Here is an 18459-nt window from a genome sequence, read left to right as displayed (position 1 = left end):
CTAAGAAGTTTTTAATTAATAGGCCTCATCACAAACATTACAGTAAAAATTCCCTCCATGGGGCTTTTATTTTTAAATTATTGGATTGGGTGGGGTGGGGGGGTGTAGATAGAGGGAGGGAGGGTGAGGCGGTGAGGAAGGGAGGGGTGGTGAGGAAGAGATGGAGAGGGGAGGAGAAGACAGACAGACTGACTGAGTGATTAACAGTGAGAAGAGGTCAGGGTGGAGGGGGGAGGGCGAGTGTCTTCATCATGTTGGTCTGTTGACAGAAAGCATAGCTGCGTCATGTGACTCCACTAATCAGGTAATAGGAGCAGCTGTGAGTCACAGACAGAGATACTGCAGCGTGTGTGTGTGAGTATCCACGGCAACGGCGCACCTGGGTTCATTATCGAACTGCTGAAAAGGGCAGAGACATGACAGCGAGTTACACAGAATCCACACCTCAAACAAGTGTCCTCTAGCGCAAAACTATAACAGCTATCTAAAAAAATAAGACGTTTCTGCGAGACCCAAGACTCTACCGAACGCATGGATGGGATTTTTATGTCTGGCCGGTAATAAATACGGCTCCTGTCGCAGTTTACAAAACGTGTACCTTCTGGATTTTTTGAGAAATCTGCCGAAATTTTTATGTCGGCAGATTTGTATTGGAGCCTACAGTGTTAATTTCGGCAGCTATTTTTAGTCTTAGTCTCTAGACGAAAAATGCATATTAGTCACATTTAGTCATTTTAATCCTTCTTAGTTGTAGTCTAGTTTTTGTCGATGAAAACTCGACTAAAATGTAATTGTTTTAGTCTAGTTTTAGTCACATTTAATAGCCATATTAAACTCATTTTCTTCCCTTCTCAGGCCCAGGGACCCCCTGTGTTGTGTCTACAACTGCATAATAGTCTAGCTTGCAGTACTTGGTTGTCCATTAGATGTCCCTCATAGGACAGGTCTATAGCAGGGGTCAGCAAACGTTTTGACTCGCGGGCCACAATGGGTTGTAAAATGTGACGGAGGAGCCGGGCCAAGAACAAATGGTTGAAGTGTTTGTGTGAGCTAATATAAATGACATGTGAAAAATCATTACATGAAAGGATTTGGATTTTAACAAATAGCAAAGCATTTATTTGCAAGGCAATTTAACAAATTGGCAAAGGTGTAACAACTTCATGAGGACCAGGGACCTAAACGCAACACTTAGTTGTCTTTGTCTGTTTACTTGCAATGCTTTTGACGTGGTCACCGGAAAATTCACGGTCCTTTATTGTTTCCACTGTCCCAACAAAAAAGACCTTAACGTCCTACAATTGCTGCAATACATTATTTTCTTGGCTTCAGAACCTGCAATGAGTTTATTACGTTAGACGTGTTTGGAGAAACCTGTAACGGAGCGTCTCATCCAGCCGAGGAAATGCTGCCTGCCGTCGCCAGAGAACAGAGCAGAAAGGTCCGACAGTCTGTTAAACGGGTCTTCATGTTTCTGTGAAGCAGCGCGGCTTCAGCCTGCTAACAGGCTGCTAAACCGAGACACCTGAGCTAAACTAAGGAAGCCACATTCAAACTCGCCGAAGCGAAAAAATAGTCGTCGCGGTGCGTAGTCGGTGCACAAGAACCACCGCTGCACCGATGCGACCGAGCGTGTTGGGTTCGTGGATGACGTCATCATGACGCGTTAATAACCGCCGTACTTTGCCTGTCTGTTGTCTGTTAGCTGCGTGCGAATTTAGGGGGGAAAAGATATTGTGACTTCGTCAACCACCATGTTCGTCTTGTCTCGTTAACGAAAGTTAGAATAGATTTAGTCATAGTTTTTATTTTTTAAGATCGTTTTCGTCACGTCTTAGTCTCGTCTTAGTCTTGGAAAAAAGGTTCGTTAACGAAAAATCTTCGTCATAATTTTCGTCGACGAAATTAACACTGGGAGCCTATGGGTCTTTTGGCAGAGGTTGTGTCACTTTAACACTCCTTAAACCAAAACTAAAGAACTCTGGGATTCCATGAACACATTAATCCAATCAGCACAACCATGCCATCATTAATCCAGAGAAATGAAGCCTCAAAAGTGTATACTTTGGCTCTGAGGACAGAAGTTCCATATTTTTTTAACCAGATTCTAAGACAGTGATTCTCAACTGGTTTAATGGGTCGCGGGCCTTTGCCTGGGAAAATAAAAATTATAATTAAAAAAAAAAAAATCATCCCGGGATTTTATTTTGAAGGGACTTTTTTAATGCAGCGGAGTGTCGTTTTTTGCCGACTCGTCCGTCCATGTTTTCAGCAGCATGTGCCAGGTTGGGTCAAACCATTCTGGCACGGCAGACAAGAATGTAATGGAGAAAACAATCACGACGCATCTGAATAAACTTATGGAGCGGTTTAATGAATACTTTCCCGAGAAACAGGGATAACGACTGGATACGTGACCCGTTTGGAATCGACATAGAAAGTGTCACATTGCCAAGCAACGGAGAGTCAGCTGATGGAGCTGTCATGTGACCGTACGCGGAGGTAAGCCTCTCCCAGTTCTGGTGCAGCAGCGTGATCAGCGAGTATCCTTCCCTCGCCACTCGAGCAGTAAAAGTCCTGCTACCCTTCAGCAATACCTATCTCTGTGAGTGTGGCTTCTCAGCTCTGGTTCAGCGGAAGACTAAACACAGGAATAGACTGGACATTGAGCATGACCTCAGACTGGCCTTGTCAACTATAACTCCAGACTTTGAGACTCTTGCCAAGAGAAAAAAACATCCCCAGTTCTCCCATTAGAAATTCCTCCAGACTCAAGTTTGCCAGTTTTCACCTCAGGTTGAAGTGAGTGCTGCTTAATTTTTTGTAAAGCACAATGTTTTTCAGGATTTACCTCCTGATGAGGTAATCACAAGAAACATTCATTTTGTATATCCGAATCCTTTTGAATTGCACTTTTTTTTAAATTTATTTTGAATTTGTGCAAAAGCTGCTCCTCAAGATATAGTGTTTGTCATAGATCTGTTAAAGTTAGGTCATTTGTGTCTTTTTTCAACTTTTTTGTTTGTGCATGAAAGCTGTTGAGTTTGTTTGAAATGGCTGAAGATCGTTATGTATGTTGTAATACCTTGTGTCCTTAAGATACACTTTGTTTTTTTTAGCTAATTTAGTCTAAAGGGGAATAGTTCCCTCTCTAGCATCGCTACCAGCTGGCTGTTTTGTTTTTTCATTAAACTTGTTTTTGTGTTGGCATATGTATTCTGTCTCCATACTATCTCAGGTTCAAACTGCACCATATTTTCATTAAATACATTTGAGAAGTTGAGAATGTTCCTCGATTTGGGTCGCGGCTTGTCATTAAGGGGTGATGGTGGGTCCCGGAGCCAGACCAGTTGAGAACCACTGCTCTAAGAAATGCAATACACACTCATGTAAAACTCAGAAACGGAGCGAAGAACTAGTGAAACAGAATCAGTGATTATGAAAAAAGTAGAATAGATATCAACAAGTGAGACTTTTGTCAACATTTGAAAGTTGAAGAAGTTTAAGAGGATTTGAACACGATCTCCATTGGAAAACCATGTGAAGAAATATTCATGATTACTGATTTATATAAATTCAAGCTTAAGTTTTAATAACTGAAAGTGTGAAGGAGTTGAAAGGTGCAACGGAAGAAATAGAAGAAGATGGCGGTATAAAGAATAGAAGAACAATACTTGGAATGCTTAATGCATTCCAACAATTATACACAGTCGACAAAAAAACCTAGCTGCTGGCGAAACCAATGTGCATTTCCATAAATACAAGTCAATCATAGAATAAACATGAAGAGGAGAGAGATAGAGATGCAGGCTTAGGAATCGAGTGTAGGTCCGGAGTGTGTGGCTTTCAGTGTTCTTTCCTAATGTTGCACCTGCGGTTTGCTTTGAAATGTCTGAATTTGGCCACCGTGGGACACTTGCATTTGTTTGCAGTTTTTTTTCTCCTATGCACTTAGACAAGAGCTATTCTTCTGGTCAAGAGAGTTTATTGATCTCTAAGAGTAAAAAGTCTGTGACCTCAGGGGAGGAGGACTTGACTGAAAGTCGTGAATGTAATTGGCTTGTTGACATCTCGTTGTTTGGTGTGGCACCAAATTTGTCAATGTCTAACTGCTGCTCTGGGACCTACATGGACCTGCTACAGAATTGGTTGCATTACATCTCTGAAGTAAAGCAAGAACGGATCCTTTCCCTGCTTCTCTATGCCTCTATCTCTGTGCTGTCAGTCTGTTTGCTGCAACTTCTCCCTATTGCCTCCAGCGGCTGCCCTTCCTCTACAGTCCTGCCATCTGTGACGATGATCGGATTGTAAATCTCGTCAGGTGGACGAGAGTTACACATAGCCACGTACATGGCCGAGTTGAGCGGTGCCAGCAGGTACTGAAAAATACAAAAGAAAAAACATTCTGCATGAATACTAGCAGTGGGAATCAGTATGGCAATTTTATGGACATCACACGCAAAATTATCAACTATATTAGCAACAATTCTGCACACACAATGCGATGCAGAAGGATCGATATATACACACCTCTTTGAAGTGCGCAGGCAGTAAATCTTTTGGACAGAAAAAATGGGTAATGCGTTTCCGATACACCACTGCGACCACCAGCAGAGCCACTGTCACTGCCACGATGGCGAACGTCACAATGGCTGCCACCCAAGGAGCCTCTTCTTCAGCAGCACATTCAAAGCAAGAGTAGCCCAAGAAATTAGTGTTTCCATGTACTTGTTTTTCCATGGAGCATTTTGATTGTGCCAACTGCTGAATGTTTTGTCCACTTCCACTCACAATATCTTCATTGCACCTGCTATGTTTTTTGTTTTTATTTAGGCATATGCTACTAGCACCTAGGTGTCAGAAGTCAACAATACTATTAACAGCCAGGAAAAATATTCTACCCTGGTCTAGATAGCAAGACCGAGCCGAACACCCAGGTGTCTGTGGCTGCTGTCTGTTGACTACTACTGGCATCTAGGCTGAAGGAGTTTCTTGTGATTTTCATCTGATTTTACCAGAAACTGACCCAATGGCACCAATGTCAAGCAACAATCGTCTCTTCGATGGTCCCGCTTTATTATTAAGGTCATATAGAAACATCACGATTAAATTCAAATGTTTTATACAAAGATCTCAATGTAACTTTTATTTGGCTGATGCTTTTGTCCGAAGGGACAATAAGTGCATTCAACCGTGTGGGTATAACTCTAAAATTGCAGGAATCATGCAAATACACATGTATCTCCCTTAGTTATTGTAGCATACTAACTCTGTAGCAAACACACATATTGAAAGTTAAGCGGTGCAGAGGAAATTTCAGACAACATTTCACGGTGTAATCTTTTCTTCACTGTAGAAATTTACACCGTAAAGGACACTTACCGGTTGTGGTACTCGCACAAACAGCTGTGTTGGGCTTGCTGGGATTGAGGTTCAACTTGGTGTTGATTTGGACTTGGATGCAGTACTTGGTCCAAGGGTCCAGGTCACTGAGAACCACTCGATTCTGCTGTATGTTGCTCGTGCTTCTTGCCTGTAGTAGGAGTGGAGAAGTGATCATTTGTGTGATCTGGTCTGGCCTGGAGCAGCTGCAGTGTTTTTCAACCTTTTTTGAGTGTGGTACATTTTTTATGAGAAAAGAAGTTACAAATTGCCACATAGCTTAGAGAGCTTTCTTAGACACGTCTTTCTTTTACCACCACCTGTACTGGGCTTTCCATCCGTGATAGACCACTGCCCAAAGCCCAGTACAGCGTCGGCACTTGTCTCTTTGAAATATTTCCCCATCGCCGTTTTCCGTCACTTTTCCTGCGATTTAATTCTTTAAATCTTAAATGAACTAGCAACATGTTACAAACATGAATTAACTATTACATTTGTATTTGGAAAATCAGACTGCGTGGTTTGGCTCTGCAGCCATCCCCTTTGTGTCACGGTCCCTGGGCAAACTTCACTTCCTGCCTTGTCCTGTCATCCCCTGTGATTGTCTGCAGTGTCACCACCACCTGTATCCAATCACCTACACCTTCCCAGAGTATTTAGGCAGTGTGTGTCTTTTGTCCCTTGTCGCGTCATTCCTGAATCTCGTGCTTGTAAGTGCCTGGTTCCTTTTTGTTTGAGTCCCGCCTCTGCTTACTCCGTTCGTGACACTTTGTTTAAATATTGAAGGGTGTAGCTGATTTGAGTGCATACCTGCAAACTCATGAGGGATGAAAAAGGTGACGGGTGGGGGTGAACCGCGACATGCCGGTGGGATTTTTGATAAAGCTTTCTGGCAAACTGAGCAATATGAGCTGAAACATGGGTTATTGTTATAAAGTTACAACCATCACTCCATCTCAATACACGTAAGTCAAGTAGCTGTGCTCTCAGCGGTGAACAATATATTGTGCTGCCGGTCAAAGACCGACACAGCTGTCACGGCTAGGCACCGATGACATCGTATACCGTGAGGAAGTTTGAAACTGGTGTACTACCCAGCCCTACCTTCTCCATCTGGCCATCCTTCCAATAGGTGATGTTGTAAGTGGCAGAGTGGTAAGCCTTCCTGAGTGCAGAGATTGCGAACACGGGATCTTTAATGCTGACTTCAATAGCAGCCCCATTGGAGAAGAGAGAGACGTTGGGAGAACTGATGATGGCTTAGGGGGAAGAAGAGAGCAGAGTTAACAAAGCTTCAGTCAAAAGCAAATGGGTTTGAAATAAAAAATGTGTGCCAGCAAAGTTATTTATTTTCTTGTCACAAATGTGCTTTAAGCTCTACTACTTTCAATTCACCCAACAGTGTGACACCTGCCACCTCTCCACTTTTTCCTTTTTTTTTAAAGCTCCAACTACACACACTGACCAAAGTAACTCGTAGCATAACTAGCTCTGCCAAAGGTCTGACAACTATGTTGCATTGCTCCATAGACGCTTATGCTTCAGATCACATCTCCTTCATTTGGTTTTTGGGGCGAGTCAACTTATACGCTCCCCTCAGAGGTTAGCTAGAGACATTTCAAAAGGTTTTGGGCCGGCGGGGCATGATTGGGCTCCCTATGGATGGGGGATGGGAGGAGTGGTTCAGGGAACGGTGGTGGGAGAGGCTTAATTATCCTCAGCTGACACAAATCTGTAATGATGCCTTCCCCTTTATTATTAATAAATTATTATTTATTGCCATAATATGTCAGACATACAAGGAATTTGACTTGGCGGTTGGTGCGTAACAGCAGACAGTACGCCAATGGACGACAAGACAACACGAGGACTAAAATAAAATATAATGCTATAGAGCGAGGCTGATGAGAACAGCAGCACAACCTTCCGGTGCACATCAGGAGTCCGTTTCAAGTAGGAGGTTTAACAAACTCTGAGTCAAACCCTAAACTCCGAGTTGATTTAGGGCCGAGTTTAGATGGGAAACTGAGTTTTCGGTTTCAGAACAGCTGTTTGGAGTTGGTTCAATCAACTCTGAGTAGGTTGAGCGTGTGCACCACCACAGTATGAAGGCAGCATCAATGGAACCATGATACTACGAGTTACCATGGCAATAACCACAAACAAATCGGCAACCTTCACCCCTATTGAGCTGGAAATATTAATGCAAGCGTAAGGCGAGTATGAACCCATAATTAGAAAGAAAAGACAGAAACGACCTGGGAGAAAATCGCTGCCAGTTCCAATATAGTGTTGTCAGTTAATATTTAATGTACACACATTAAACGTACATGCGTTTTACTAATTCCCAGTTTTTACACTGTTTGTTAGAATGCACTACACACAGGCTTGAAATACACACCCCTGCTCCTATTTAATCACAACAATAATATCGCTGGTAAAAACTGGTACAATGGTACTGAACCTATAATGTGTTTTATTCATGTGCATCCTATGGAACTCCTCTTTAATGGCTCTCACTGGTTTGTGTCCAGGGAACTAAAACGCTTAAAAGATGTTTCAGAGCGACGCACATGTTTCGCAGCAGCTTTACTAATATTCTAATGTTGTGAAGTAAACTGCCGTTTGCAAAAAGCGTAATACTACACAAAGAATGTGCTCGGATGTGGGAGCACGTCCACGATGAGTGACGTTAGTTATATGAGGACGGGTGAGATTATGTACATATTCGATGGACTGTAAAGCAAAACAATACCGTTCAAACAAGTAGTTATCTGGAAATGACAATATATCAATATTCAAAGTAATAGCGCTTCTTCATCAACAGGATCGTCCAGAAAAGGACGTGCCATGTTCGAGAAAACACTTTTGTCATTAACGTAACTGAGATTTTATTTTGTTCATCTGTGGAAACTGCGCTAAAATATGCCTGATACAGAGTACTTGAATGAGGTTTAACGAGTCCTCACACTTTTTTTGGCTCATAAGCTACATTTCACTAAACTTTTCGATCCAACTCGATCTACCCCCCCTCCCGCTTGGGCAGGTCGCCCGAATAATAATAATAATATTATTGAGCAGTAACCAAACGGTACAACAGTGCTGCATACCGGAAGTGCAAAACTAATGGATAGAAAAGGCCACGAGCCTCTCCGTCTGTCAGACGTGATTTTGTTTTTTCTTTTCAATGAAAGGGATCTACTGGCACGGCGTTGGTGAACAACCTGGTCCTCCTGGTCTCAGTGTTAATTTTGTCGACGAAAACTATTTAATTACTACTAATTTTTCGTTAACAAACCTTTTTTCCATGACTAAGACGTGACGAAAACAATCTTAAAAAATAACAACTATGACTAAATCTATTCTAACTTTCGTTAACCAGACGAGACGAGACGAACATGTTGGTGGTTGACGAAGTCACAATACTTTTCCCCCCTAAATTCGCACGCAGCTGACAGACAACAGACAAGTATGGCGGTTATTAACGCGTCATGTCACATATTTTGGCTAATAAATGTTTCCTGATTCCATGATGACGTCATCCACGAACCCAGAACGCGGCTCGCATCGGTGCAGCGGTGGTTCTTGTGCACCGACTACGCACCGCGACAACTATTTTACGCTTCGGCGAGTTTGAATGTAGCTTCCTTAGTTTAGCTCAGCTGTCTCGGTTTAGCAGCCTGTTAGCAGGCTGAAGCCGCGCTGCTTCACAGAAACATGAAGACCCGTTTAACAGACTGTCGGACCTTTCTGCTCTGTTCTCTGGCGACCGCAGGCAGCATTTCCTCGGCTGGATGAGACGCTCCGTTACAGGTTTCTCCAAACACGTCTAACGTAATAAACTCATTGCAGGTTCTGAAGCCAAGAAAATAATGTATTGCAGCAATTGTAGGACGTTAAGGTCTTTTTTGTTGGGACAGTGGAAACAATAAAGGACCGTGAATTTTCCGGTGACCACGTCAAAAGCATTGCAAGTAAACAGACAAAGACAACTAAGTGTTGCGTTTAGGTCCCTGGTCCTCATGAAGTTGTTACACCTTTGCCAATTTGTTAAATTGCCTTGCAAATAAATGCTTTGCTATTTGTTAAAATCCAAATCCTTTCATGTAATGATTTTTCACATGTCATTTATATTAGCTCACACAAACACTTCAACCATTTGTTCTTGGCCCGGCTCCTCCGTCACATTTTACAACCCATTGTGGCCCGCGAGTCAAAACGTTTGCTGACCCCTGCTATAGACCTGTCCTATGAGGGACATCTAATGGACAACCAAGTACTGCAAGCTAGACTATTATGCAGTTGTAGACACAACACAGGGGGTCCCTGAGCCTGAGAAGGGAAGAAAATGAGTTTAATATGGCTATTAAATGTGACTAAAACTAGACTAAAACAATTACATTTTATTCGAGTTTTCATCGACAAAAACTAGACTACAACTAAGAAGGATTAAAATGACTAAATGTGACTAAAATTAATATGCATCGTCTAAAGACTAAGACTAAATAAAAAATAGCTGCCAAAATTAACACTGCCTGGTCTAACGCATGTGCTCACTCAGAGTGTGACCGCCAGTGGACTTTTAAGGAATAGCCACTACTTTTATAGAAATGCAATGTATGTCTTTCTGTAATTCTAACAATAGCAAAGTCATCCGGCGGGCTGCACTAGACCCCCCTGGGCGGGCCTTGAGTTTTGAGACCTATGCTGTAAACCAAGGGGAGACGCACACATACTTTATGTGAGGGGAAAAAAAAGTCTAAAACTGGATTGAAATTCCATATATGCGATTCTGATCGGGATGCAAAAGTTCTGAAAGAAACTCCACTTCCTTTTTCACATAAATATTTGGTATACGTGTGAACATAAAGGTATGACCTTTTAAGGAGGATCGTTTAAGTACTAACAGGCCATCTTCAAAAGGATTTCTTGCAGGATTCTTGAAGGATCTTTGAAAAACAAATTATTTGTAAATGATGGAAAAACATAATCTTGCAGTTTTATAGTAACAAGCCATAACAAAGGGAGTTTACTCACTATCTTGGTCCAAGGTAATTTGGTTACTTTCCATCCAGGCGGAGCTCTCTGTCCCCAACTGTGCCCGCACTCTGCCAGTATACTTTCCATACTCCGATATGGAGCTGGAGAGGTGGCTCAAGTCACATTCAAGGCTGGAGATGTTCACACAGCCCACTCTGTAGTCTGACAAGTAGGCTCTGTGGACAGAATACAGTACTTGTATTATGGACTACCTGTGTTGAAAATGACAGCATTTTTTACATTTCCCTCAATTTAACCTGTTGTTCTGAACTGTTGTGTTTAATCTTGTGTTTTGCCCGGGCTTTCTTGCACTCTCCTCCACTCTTCTGTGATTCTTGCTATAGAGTCACCAGCCCGGTCATCACAGTCTACAGCAGGGTGTCCACACTCGACTCACTGGCTCGCAAGCTACTTTTCAATCTAGTAGTCGGGCGAACGAGCAGTAGCGGAATCTAAACCCAACAACAACGCAAAATGAATTGCTATTAAAAACGACGACCCTCTCGCCTATCAGAAGCAATCTCAACCATTTCACACATTCTTGGTCACTCAGGTGACTGATTGGAGTCAGACTAGGTTGCTTTTGAATGGTAAATGATGGTTGTAGCTGGTTGTCATCTAAGGTCCACTACGGTTACAGAGAGGTGTCGTTTGTGTTTTGACAACGTTTTATCTCATAATTTAGCCTTTCTATCCCCTTTTAGTGCGGAAATGGGCTTCTATGGTTGTGTGAATGCATCACTCCAGCCAATCCAAAGACGGCGATTGTAACCAATTAGATGTAGATAGCATGGTGACTGGCTCCGCCTCCTTACTGTCAAAAAGAACAACTGCTCGCGCGAGACAGACTTTTGCTTGAGATTTGCTCGCAGATGTTTGATTTACGCGCGCGCATTAACTATTTGCGCTCTCGAATTTTGACAGTGATTTGCCGCCATAAAAAAATGTCAGTATTAATTAGCGTTAGCAAGTTTTTCATTAGCTCCCGCGGTCACTTGCGCATGCGTGGTAGCCGCAAGTGACTTTTTTTTTTTTCAATGGCAGCCAATCTACCTATTAGGCACCCCTGGTCTACAGTGTAATGTGTATTTGCTTATTGCGATTGACTACATGCCCCTCCCAGTTGATGCCCCGCCGCCTACGCCACATCAGGATCAAAAGTGTGAATGTGAAACAAGAAGGTCAATGCGAAAAAAAAATCTGAAATTGAAAATATAAAATCCGTAGCCGAAAAATATCAAATAATAAATACAAGAACGAAAAAAATATTTTATTCAAATAGTCAAAACTATATTCAACCCGAAAATACTTTTCGTGCACTTATTTTTATTTTGAATACATTGTTGTATTTTTCAATGTTCAAGACCAAAACATGGTTCACATATGTTTTTCAAATTAACAAAACCTTTGACCTGGATTTGGCTTCATAGTCAACGCAATAGAACGTTTGTATGCTAGAAATCCATCTGCGATGCCAGTGGTATATACATAAATAATAATCTGGGTCCGACGGGATGTGGGTTAGCAACAGTAGTTGACTACACGCAGGTGTATTTTTCATTCATCCATGTACACAGCGATACTCATTGGTTCACTGTTTGATGCAATATACCGTATTTTCCGCACTATAAAGCGCACCGGATTATGAGGCGCACCTTCAATGAATGACCTGTTTTAGAACATTTTTGATGTATAGGGCGCACCGGATTATAAGGCGCATAAAATACTGCAGTCAAACGTTTGACGTCGGGGCGGGTGGATGGGGGGATGTGGGGAGGTGGAGACTGTGCTTTCAGGGTCCGATCGATGCTGCGAGGTGCGGCCGCTCCCGCCGCCCCCCTCGCCATTCACGCCTTAAATCTTCGGCTGCTCTCCAGCCACGCCGCCTGCCAAGGGCTCCTTTTAGAATAACTTATTTTCCCCGATAAGATGGTTCAGCTACTGTAGAGAAAAGGGCGCCGTCTCTCGCTCTTTAATCTCATTAAGTGCTCGGCAAGAACGACAGCTTTGTTTTTCCGACGCGCCCTGAAACAAGCTCCATATCTCACGTGCTTGAGCGCCGCTCAGCATCTCGCCGTCGTAGACCGAGCTTTGGCATGTTTGGCAGAGCGCCTTGAGCGCCGTGTACAACCAGTATGGATCAACCGATTAATCAATTGATCCATATATAAGGAGCCCCGGATTATAAGGCGCACTGTCGTTTTTTGAGAAAATTAAAGGCTTTTAAGTGCGCCTTTATAGTGCGGAAAATACGGTCGTTGAAAATTTAGGTAATAATACAGTATGGCTAATAATATCATTAAACATATAGTTTAATCAAAGTGGTTTGTTGTCGCACACTCGCTGCTCTTGGCTCTGATATTTATTTTCCACATATTAGCTGTGTCTCAAAGTCGGTAGGATGTTTATTGTGTGCATGCGGCCAGTGTGAGTTCCCAAACCAAAGAGACGATAGCGGTCTGTCCTTTTTCTCCCGTGAATATATAATACTAGGACGTATTAGCTAACCACTTTAGATAACTAAAACTAGCCGTTTTTGGTTTCTAAACGAAAAACAAGAAAACGACTGCCCACTTCAGTTTTACCGCTTTTGGTTTAAAACGAGAAAACAGTGTTTTCGTTTTATGGTTTTTACAGTAAAAGGGACAATCAAAAGGTACACGGACCATTCAAGCTACCACCTGCCCATCAGGAGTGTGTTGCCAAAGAACAATTTGACATGGACAGGATGACACAGGGATTGAGCCACCAATCTTCAAAACAATCCGCTCTATATCTGAAACCAACCCAAAGTTGAAAAATGTGTCTGTTAAAGCCTCAATTCAAATAGATATCAACAAATGTAATAATCCATTAAACTCACTACACTAGCCACTTTACTAAACCAACCTTCCTTTATTCCTTAATTATCCTTTTATTTAACTATGACTTGTTGTAGAGGAACCTATTGTATTTCAAGGAATTATTATTCTTCTTATTTTTTTCTCTAAGGAATTTTCCCTTTTTCAGGCCCTTATCATATTCAAAAAGTTGTTGTTTGGCACGCATATCAGAATTGGTGAAAAATTTGATATTTTGTGGGTCTCGCATTTGGGTACGAAGAAATGTCTCCATAGCGCCCCCTAGAAAGGTAAAAAAGTACCCCACTAGGCCAGTTTTCCCACCCGATGTCCGATTGACTTGAAATTTGGCACAAATGTGCTCTACAAAAAAGTCAATCATGGTATGCGCCTAACACCTTTTTGGCCATTTCTCCTAAACGCTATCTGCAATTGTCACAAAATTTTCTGTGGATCATTATTGGGTCAATGTCCCCCCGCCTCAAGATTAATATCTTGTTGATATAGTCTTGTTTTGAGAAGATATGGGCTAATGAACTTTGCAAGGGGTGTGGCTTAATCTGGCGAGACTCATAACTTCCAAATAATTTGGCCTGCCATCACCAAACGTGTAACACATGTGAACATTGAACCCTTGAAAAGACCCTAATTTTTTGAGAATATTTGAAGAATAGGGGGCGCTGCAATTAATCATTGAGAATCTGCCTTTTGGGCCTATTTTTGGCCTATTTTCATGATTTCCTAGAGTTGTAAAAGACCGAACTCCTCCTAGGGATTAAACCCGATTCTTTTCAAATTCAAATTTTTTTTTACACCCTGCACACAGGTTAATCTGATCCCTCTGAAAATCGGTGGCGAGATGGTGCATCGGCAAAGCCGATCCTTCGCCAAGAACAACTAAACCGTTGTAACTCTACTCCACATCAGATTATTTCCAATCTACACATGTTTGAGGAGACTGAAAGAGATGTAAAGTTGAATCAAGTCATAGCACCACCTACTGGTAAAAGGAAGTCACATTTTCTAGTATCCAATTAAAAGCGAAGGTGGCATTTCGAGTGGCTTTAATTTGTAAAATGGTACATCAGAATGTCCTGGTTATCACTGATTGAGACCTTGGGGATGTGTACTCTCTGCCTGAAGTAGAAATACTGTATAGCTATCGATTTTTCCTTTTAAATCTAATCTGAAATTGACCAGATGAAGTTGTGTGATTAAGATTTGGGCTCATGTACGGTATTTTGAGAGGCTTTCATTTTGGAACAGTACTGTACATCAGAATGTCCTGATTATCCCTGGATGACACCTTGGGGATGTTTGAAGTGAAATTATCATGTAACTATTGATGATTTCATTTTAATTCTAACCTGAAATTGACCAAAAGTAGTCTCGTGATGGAGAATTTGAAGGAAATTGGCGCATATATGGTATTTTGAGAGGCTTTGATTTTGAATTAGTACATCATAATGTCCCGAGTGACACCTTGGGGATGTGTACTATCCGTCTGAAGTGAAATGATCATCTAACTATTGATAGTTTCCTCTTTAAATACCATCTGAAATTGATTAGAAGGCTGGTGAATGAGATTTAAGAGAAGGTTTGGTAATGTATGAGATTTCGCGTCGCTCCACGCGGTTAACGACGACTGACTCTCGGACGCTCTGTCCGACGGCCGCACGAGTTCTTTGCTGGGTTTCTAGCCCTCCGGCCAGTGCCCCGACGTGCGGAGTAGCGAGGACCCGTCCAACGCTGCTTAGTAGCTTTAATTATTATTGGTTTTCAATAATTGAGATGAATTTGATGACATCCAATCCAACCAATTTACAATAATAAATGACCTCAGAGACTTTGAACTATTCAATCCTCATGGATTTGTAATAGATTATTGACATATTCTTGAACATGCCTAAAGGTGCTAGTCAGATCATTAAAATAAATGTGGGTGACGTAAGTACACTTTTCACTGTAACACCCTGGTGCAACAGCTTAAATGCAAAAGGCCAATTGGGTTTCTGTACAAAAATACACCATTTTAATATGACAACCTCAATGTCTTAAGCCCTAAAAAGGAAGGATAATAAAGGAAATTATTTTTTCATTTTCTGGACAAATTGATCCATCTAATAATTGCTAATGAAAACAATCCACAGCGTTGATAGGTGTGCAGCACCAACACCTGACGGAGGTTGTGTTGGTGCTTAGATTGTGTTGACTCACCTGTACTGAGTTGTGTAGACGAGGCCGCTGGCTGCACCGTCAGGTGAATCCCATACCAGCAACAGATTCATGTCATAGGAGGTCAAGCGGACATTTGTGGGTGGACTCAGGACTCCTGATACAACTGCAGAGTCCAAATCCCCAAAGAATGGGATACAAAGTTAATATAATCACTCAACTCCACTCGATAATAACTACGGATGTTGTGTCTATGATTGCCATTGTCATGGAGTCAACACCCACGTTATTCTAGTCCGTGTTGTTGCAGTTGAAAGTCTTTACAAAAACCCCTTTGATGACAAGAGTCCGAGACTAACAAACAACCACTATCTCCTCCGTCTACAAGCACGTCAGTACAGTAATAACACGCTTGTATACGCTCAGGTCAATGGTTCACCACAAGCAGACAATTGCATATGATATTACCTGTGGGTCCGAGTACGGTGAAAAACGTCAGGATGAAGGTACAAACAGCAGCTGACATGTCAGTTAATGAAGTGGGGCCAATACGCAGCGTGTTCCAATATAATGAACGTATTTCCTGGTTTGCGTTCACTGGAACAAGAAGGGGAACTCCGCGAAACGAAACTCCTTCCTTCTCAGAAACGGGAGCTTTAAAGGAATCAGCCGGCCGTTGGCCGGTGTGAATAAAAAACATGAAACAAAAACTGTCCTGTAAACATGACTTTTGTCAAAATCAAAAAACGACCGACTTTTATTTTCGTTAATCCCCTTTTTATTCTATCAAACAAAATACAAAGCGCAGCAGCTAAGCCGGAAGTATGTACATTTTCACGGTAAAGGTCAACAAGAATGGAAAATTTGTATGCTAGAATAAGTGATACATCTAGCTGACGCTGACCGGCACATACGCTGCCATGACAACACCTGAAGTTTAGTTGTTTAAATGTTATTTCTGCAATTATAATAATATAATTTTTACTGTATATTCGATTACTTTGTGTTAAATTGATAATTGTTTGCTTGATTTTACATGCTTTGCGCGTGGTGACAGACAAGCTTTTGTTTTGTAAAATAGCCTGAAACCGGATGTTTAAACGGAAGTCAAGGACCAGAAAAGGCGGGTGATAGCAGCGAACTTTTCTTTCCCGTTTTTTAATCCACTGCTGGTCTACCAGGCGAACATGGTGAAGTTGATTCAGTTGACTCGTTGAAGTACTGTTATTCGTGTTGTTATGATGAAATACAGAAAATTAGCGTTTTGTTGTTGTACATGAAGCTGTTTGTGTTTTCTAGTTTTCACAGTGTTCCAACACAAAATACACGTGAACATCAGTATGGAAACGTGGATTCTTAATGAGCGGACACAATGCAAGCACATACCAGAGCAACATTAACGTTAATTAATGGATATGAAATAAACGATCCAGTCCAATGTATTGTTAAGGGTTCGGAAAGCCCTCGAAGGAGGCCTCACTCCTTTGTTCTCGTCCCGGCCGGAAATGAAGAATCAAAAGAGTCAACTTGCTGAAATTTAAAAATCAAAAAGTATTTAATAACTAAACAAAGTAATAAGGAATACAGTTACATAGTAAAATACAATGCGAACAGTGGAATATTTTGTGAAATCTCTGAGCAAGTGACTTATCAAAGCGGCTGCAGGAGAATTCTAACAGTCCTTTCCCCGCTTTGGTAATTTGAAAACTCCTGAGGTGTGTCTTCTTGGGTGCATTTGAATGTCATTGGATTCTCCTTCAAAGTGTCTCTCCTCCTGGATTGTCCCCTTCACGTCGAGGTGTGAAGCTGCAGCTGTAACCTGAAACCTCTCGGCCTTATCTGTCCCTCACATTCCAATACGTTGGCTTTATGCCTCAATGTGTGAATATAACAAAGCATGCATAGTTTGTCTTCATCTTATAATGAGTACACTTTAATTACAACACATCATAAATTATCACAGTTCATCACACTACATCATGAGATCTAATACAGTCCATGTGGTCCAATACTGAAGACATTTGTCTCAATCGGCTGTCTTACATTCAGTTGCTCATCTACTACCTGACAGGATAAAAAACTCCCAAAAAACCCTCTTTGGGGATAGAATTGGGAGAAATCCATAGAGGACGGCAATTAGCATCCGTCCCCAGGTTCAAGGGTGTGTAACAACACCCTTGAACTGTAACATTATTGACGATAAATGATTATGATCAAACATGGCACAAGGATAAGGCTGCACTGCCATCTTGAGGTTGAAACCTGTATGTGGGTCTAGTCACTGTGACATCACAGATAGTATGTAGCCAGAGGTGCAACATGCCTGAAAGTTTCAACTTCAGAGTTTTAAAGTAGACTGCATTATTATAATACAAAACAATAGCTAAATCGAGATCCAGAATTAGAGCTGTACACATTGGTATAAAACCAATATGATTTACTTTAAAATGACAAACAAGTGTTAAATTGTTGGATATACACACTATAAGGGGCTAGATATTTAATTACAGATAATTATTTTTATTTTAGATAAACTTGTATTTTTAAGATTAAAAATACTGTAAGAATACTGTATAAATATTATTTGTTTTGTACAAAAATGAGAAAGAAATATCATTTGTCATTATTAGCATAGTGCTTAAATGAACAACTGGGTTGTTAATTTACAGATACTGTTTGTTATTTTCTATAAAATTAGGATTTTCTTTTAGAATGTACCTAGAGGTCCCCAGGCCTCGCATAGAGATACAGGGGGCTGAATCTGATTGGATAAAAGCTCTTCTTAGGAAGGCAGACAGGAGATGTGCAATGAGAAAATAATTATAATACATGTAGTGTATTTACAAAAAATCCAAGTAAAATAGCTATAACTTTATGATTCTGTTACGGCCAGCAGAGAAGACTTGAGTTATCATGCGTCATTTTCACCGGTCTTTCTGTGCTATGATGCACCCTAAATCCTGACCTGAGACCACTCCAACAAACCATTGTTATGTAGAATGTCACACAAATGATTCGCAAC

At 41.4% G+C, this 18459-nt stretch overlaps 1 protein-coding gene across 4 annotated transcripts; it reads right to left on the bottom strand.

The window, feature by feature from the left end:
- Positions 1 to 1090: 1090 nt before the first annotated feature.
- LOC120834221 (interleukin-10 receptor subunit beta) lies at positions 1091 to 16278 on the bottom strand. Of its 4 annotated transcripts, none has more exons than XM_040202119.2 (8): positions 15906 to 16257; positions 15480 to 15603; positions 10420 to 10598; positions 10290 to 10331; positions 6487 to 6641; positions 5383 to 5533; positions 4531 to 4670; positions 1091 to 4379 (listed from the first exon to the last, which is right to left on the bottom strand). In XM_040202119.2, exons 1-8 carry the CDS (start codon positions 16135 to 16137, stop codon positions 4200 to 4202), a joined length of 1203 nt encoding a protein of 400 aa, XP_040058053.2. In that variant the 5' UTR covers positions 16138 to 16257; the 3' UTR covers positions 1091 to 4199. The 4 variants fall into 4 exon arrangements, with proteins under 4 accessions (XP_040058053.2, XP_040058052.2, XP_040058054.2 ...); XM_040202118.2 differs by having other exon boundaries at positions 4531 to 4673; positions 15906 to 16256; XM_040202120.2 differs by lacking the exon at positions 10290 to 10331 and having other exon boundaries at positions 4531 to 4673; positions 15906 to 16278.
- Positions 16279 to 18459: the final 2181 nt, after the last annotated feature.

This window comes from Gasterosteus aculeatus, chromosome 16 (genome assembly GCF_964276395.1).
Source record: "Gasterosteus aculeatus chromosome 16, fGasAcu3.hap1.1, whole genome shotgun sequence".
Lineage (NCBI taxonomy): Eukaryota > Metazoa > Chordata > Actinopteri > Perciformes > Gasterosteidae > Gasterosteus > Gasterosteus aculeatus.
Note: the sequence above shows the minus strand (reverse complement) of the source record. Positions and strands in the feature narration are given on the sequence as shown.

Excerpts from the sequence above, each read along its gene's own strand:
- LOC120834221 (XM_040202118.2), bottom strand. The coding sequence starts at position 16,137 with ATGTTTTTTATTCACACCGGCCAACGGCCGGCTGATTCCTTTAAAGCT. Across the intron at positions 10,599-15,479 it reads GTCTACACAACTCAGTACAG|AGCCTACTTGTCAGACTACA; the intron begins GTGAGTCAACAC and ends TTCTGTCCACAG. Across the intron at positions 10,332-10,419 it reads AATTACCTTGGACCAAGATA|ATCCTTCAAGAATCCTGCAA; the intron begins GTGAGTAAACTC and ends TGTTTTTCAAAG.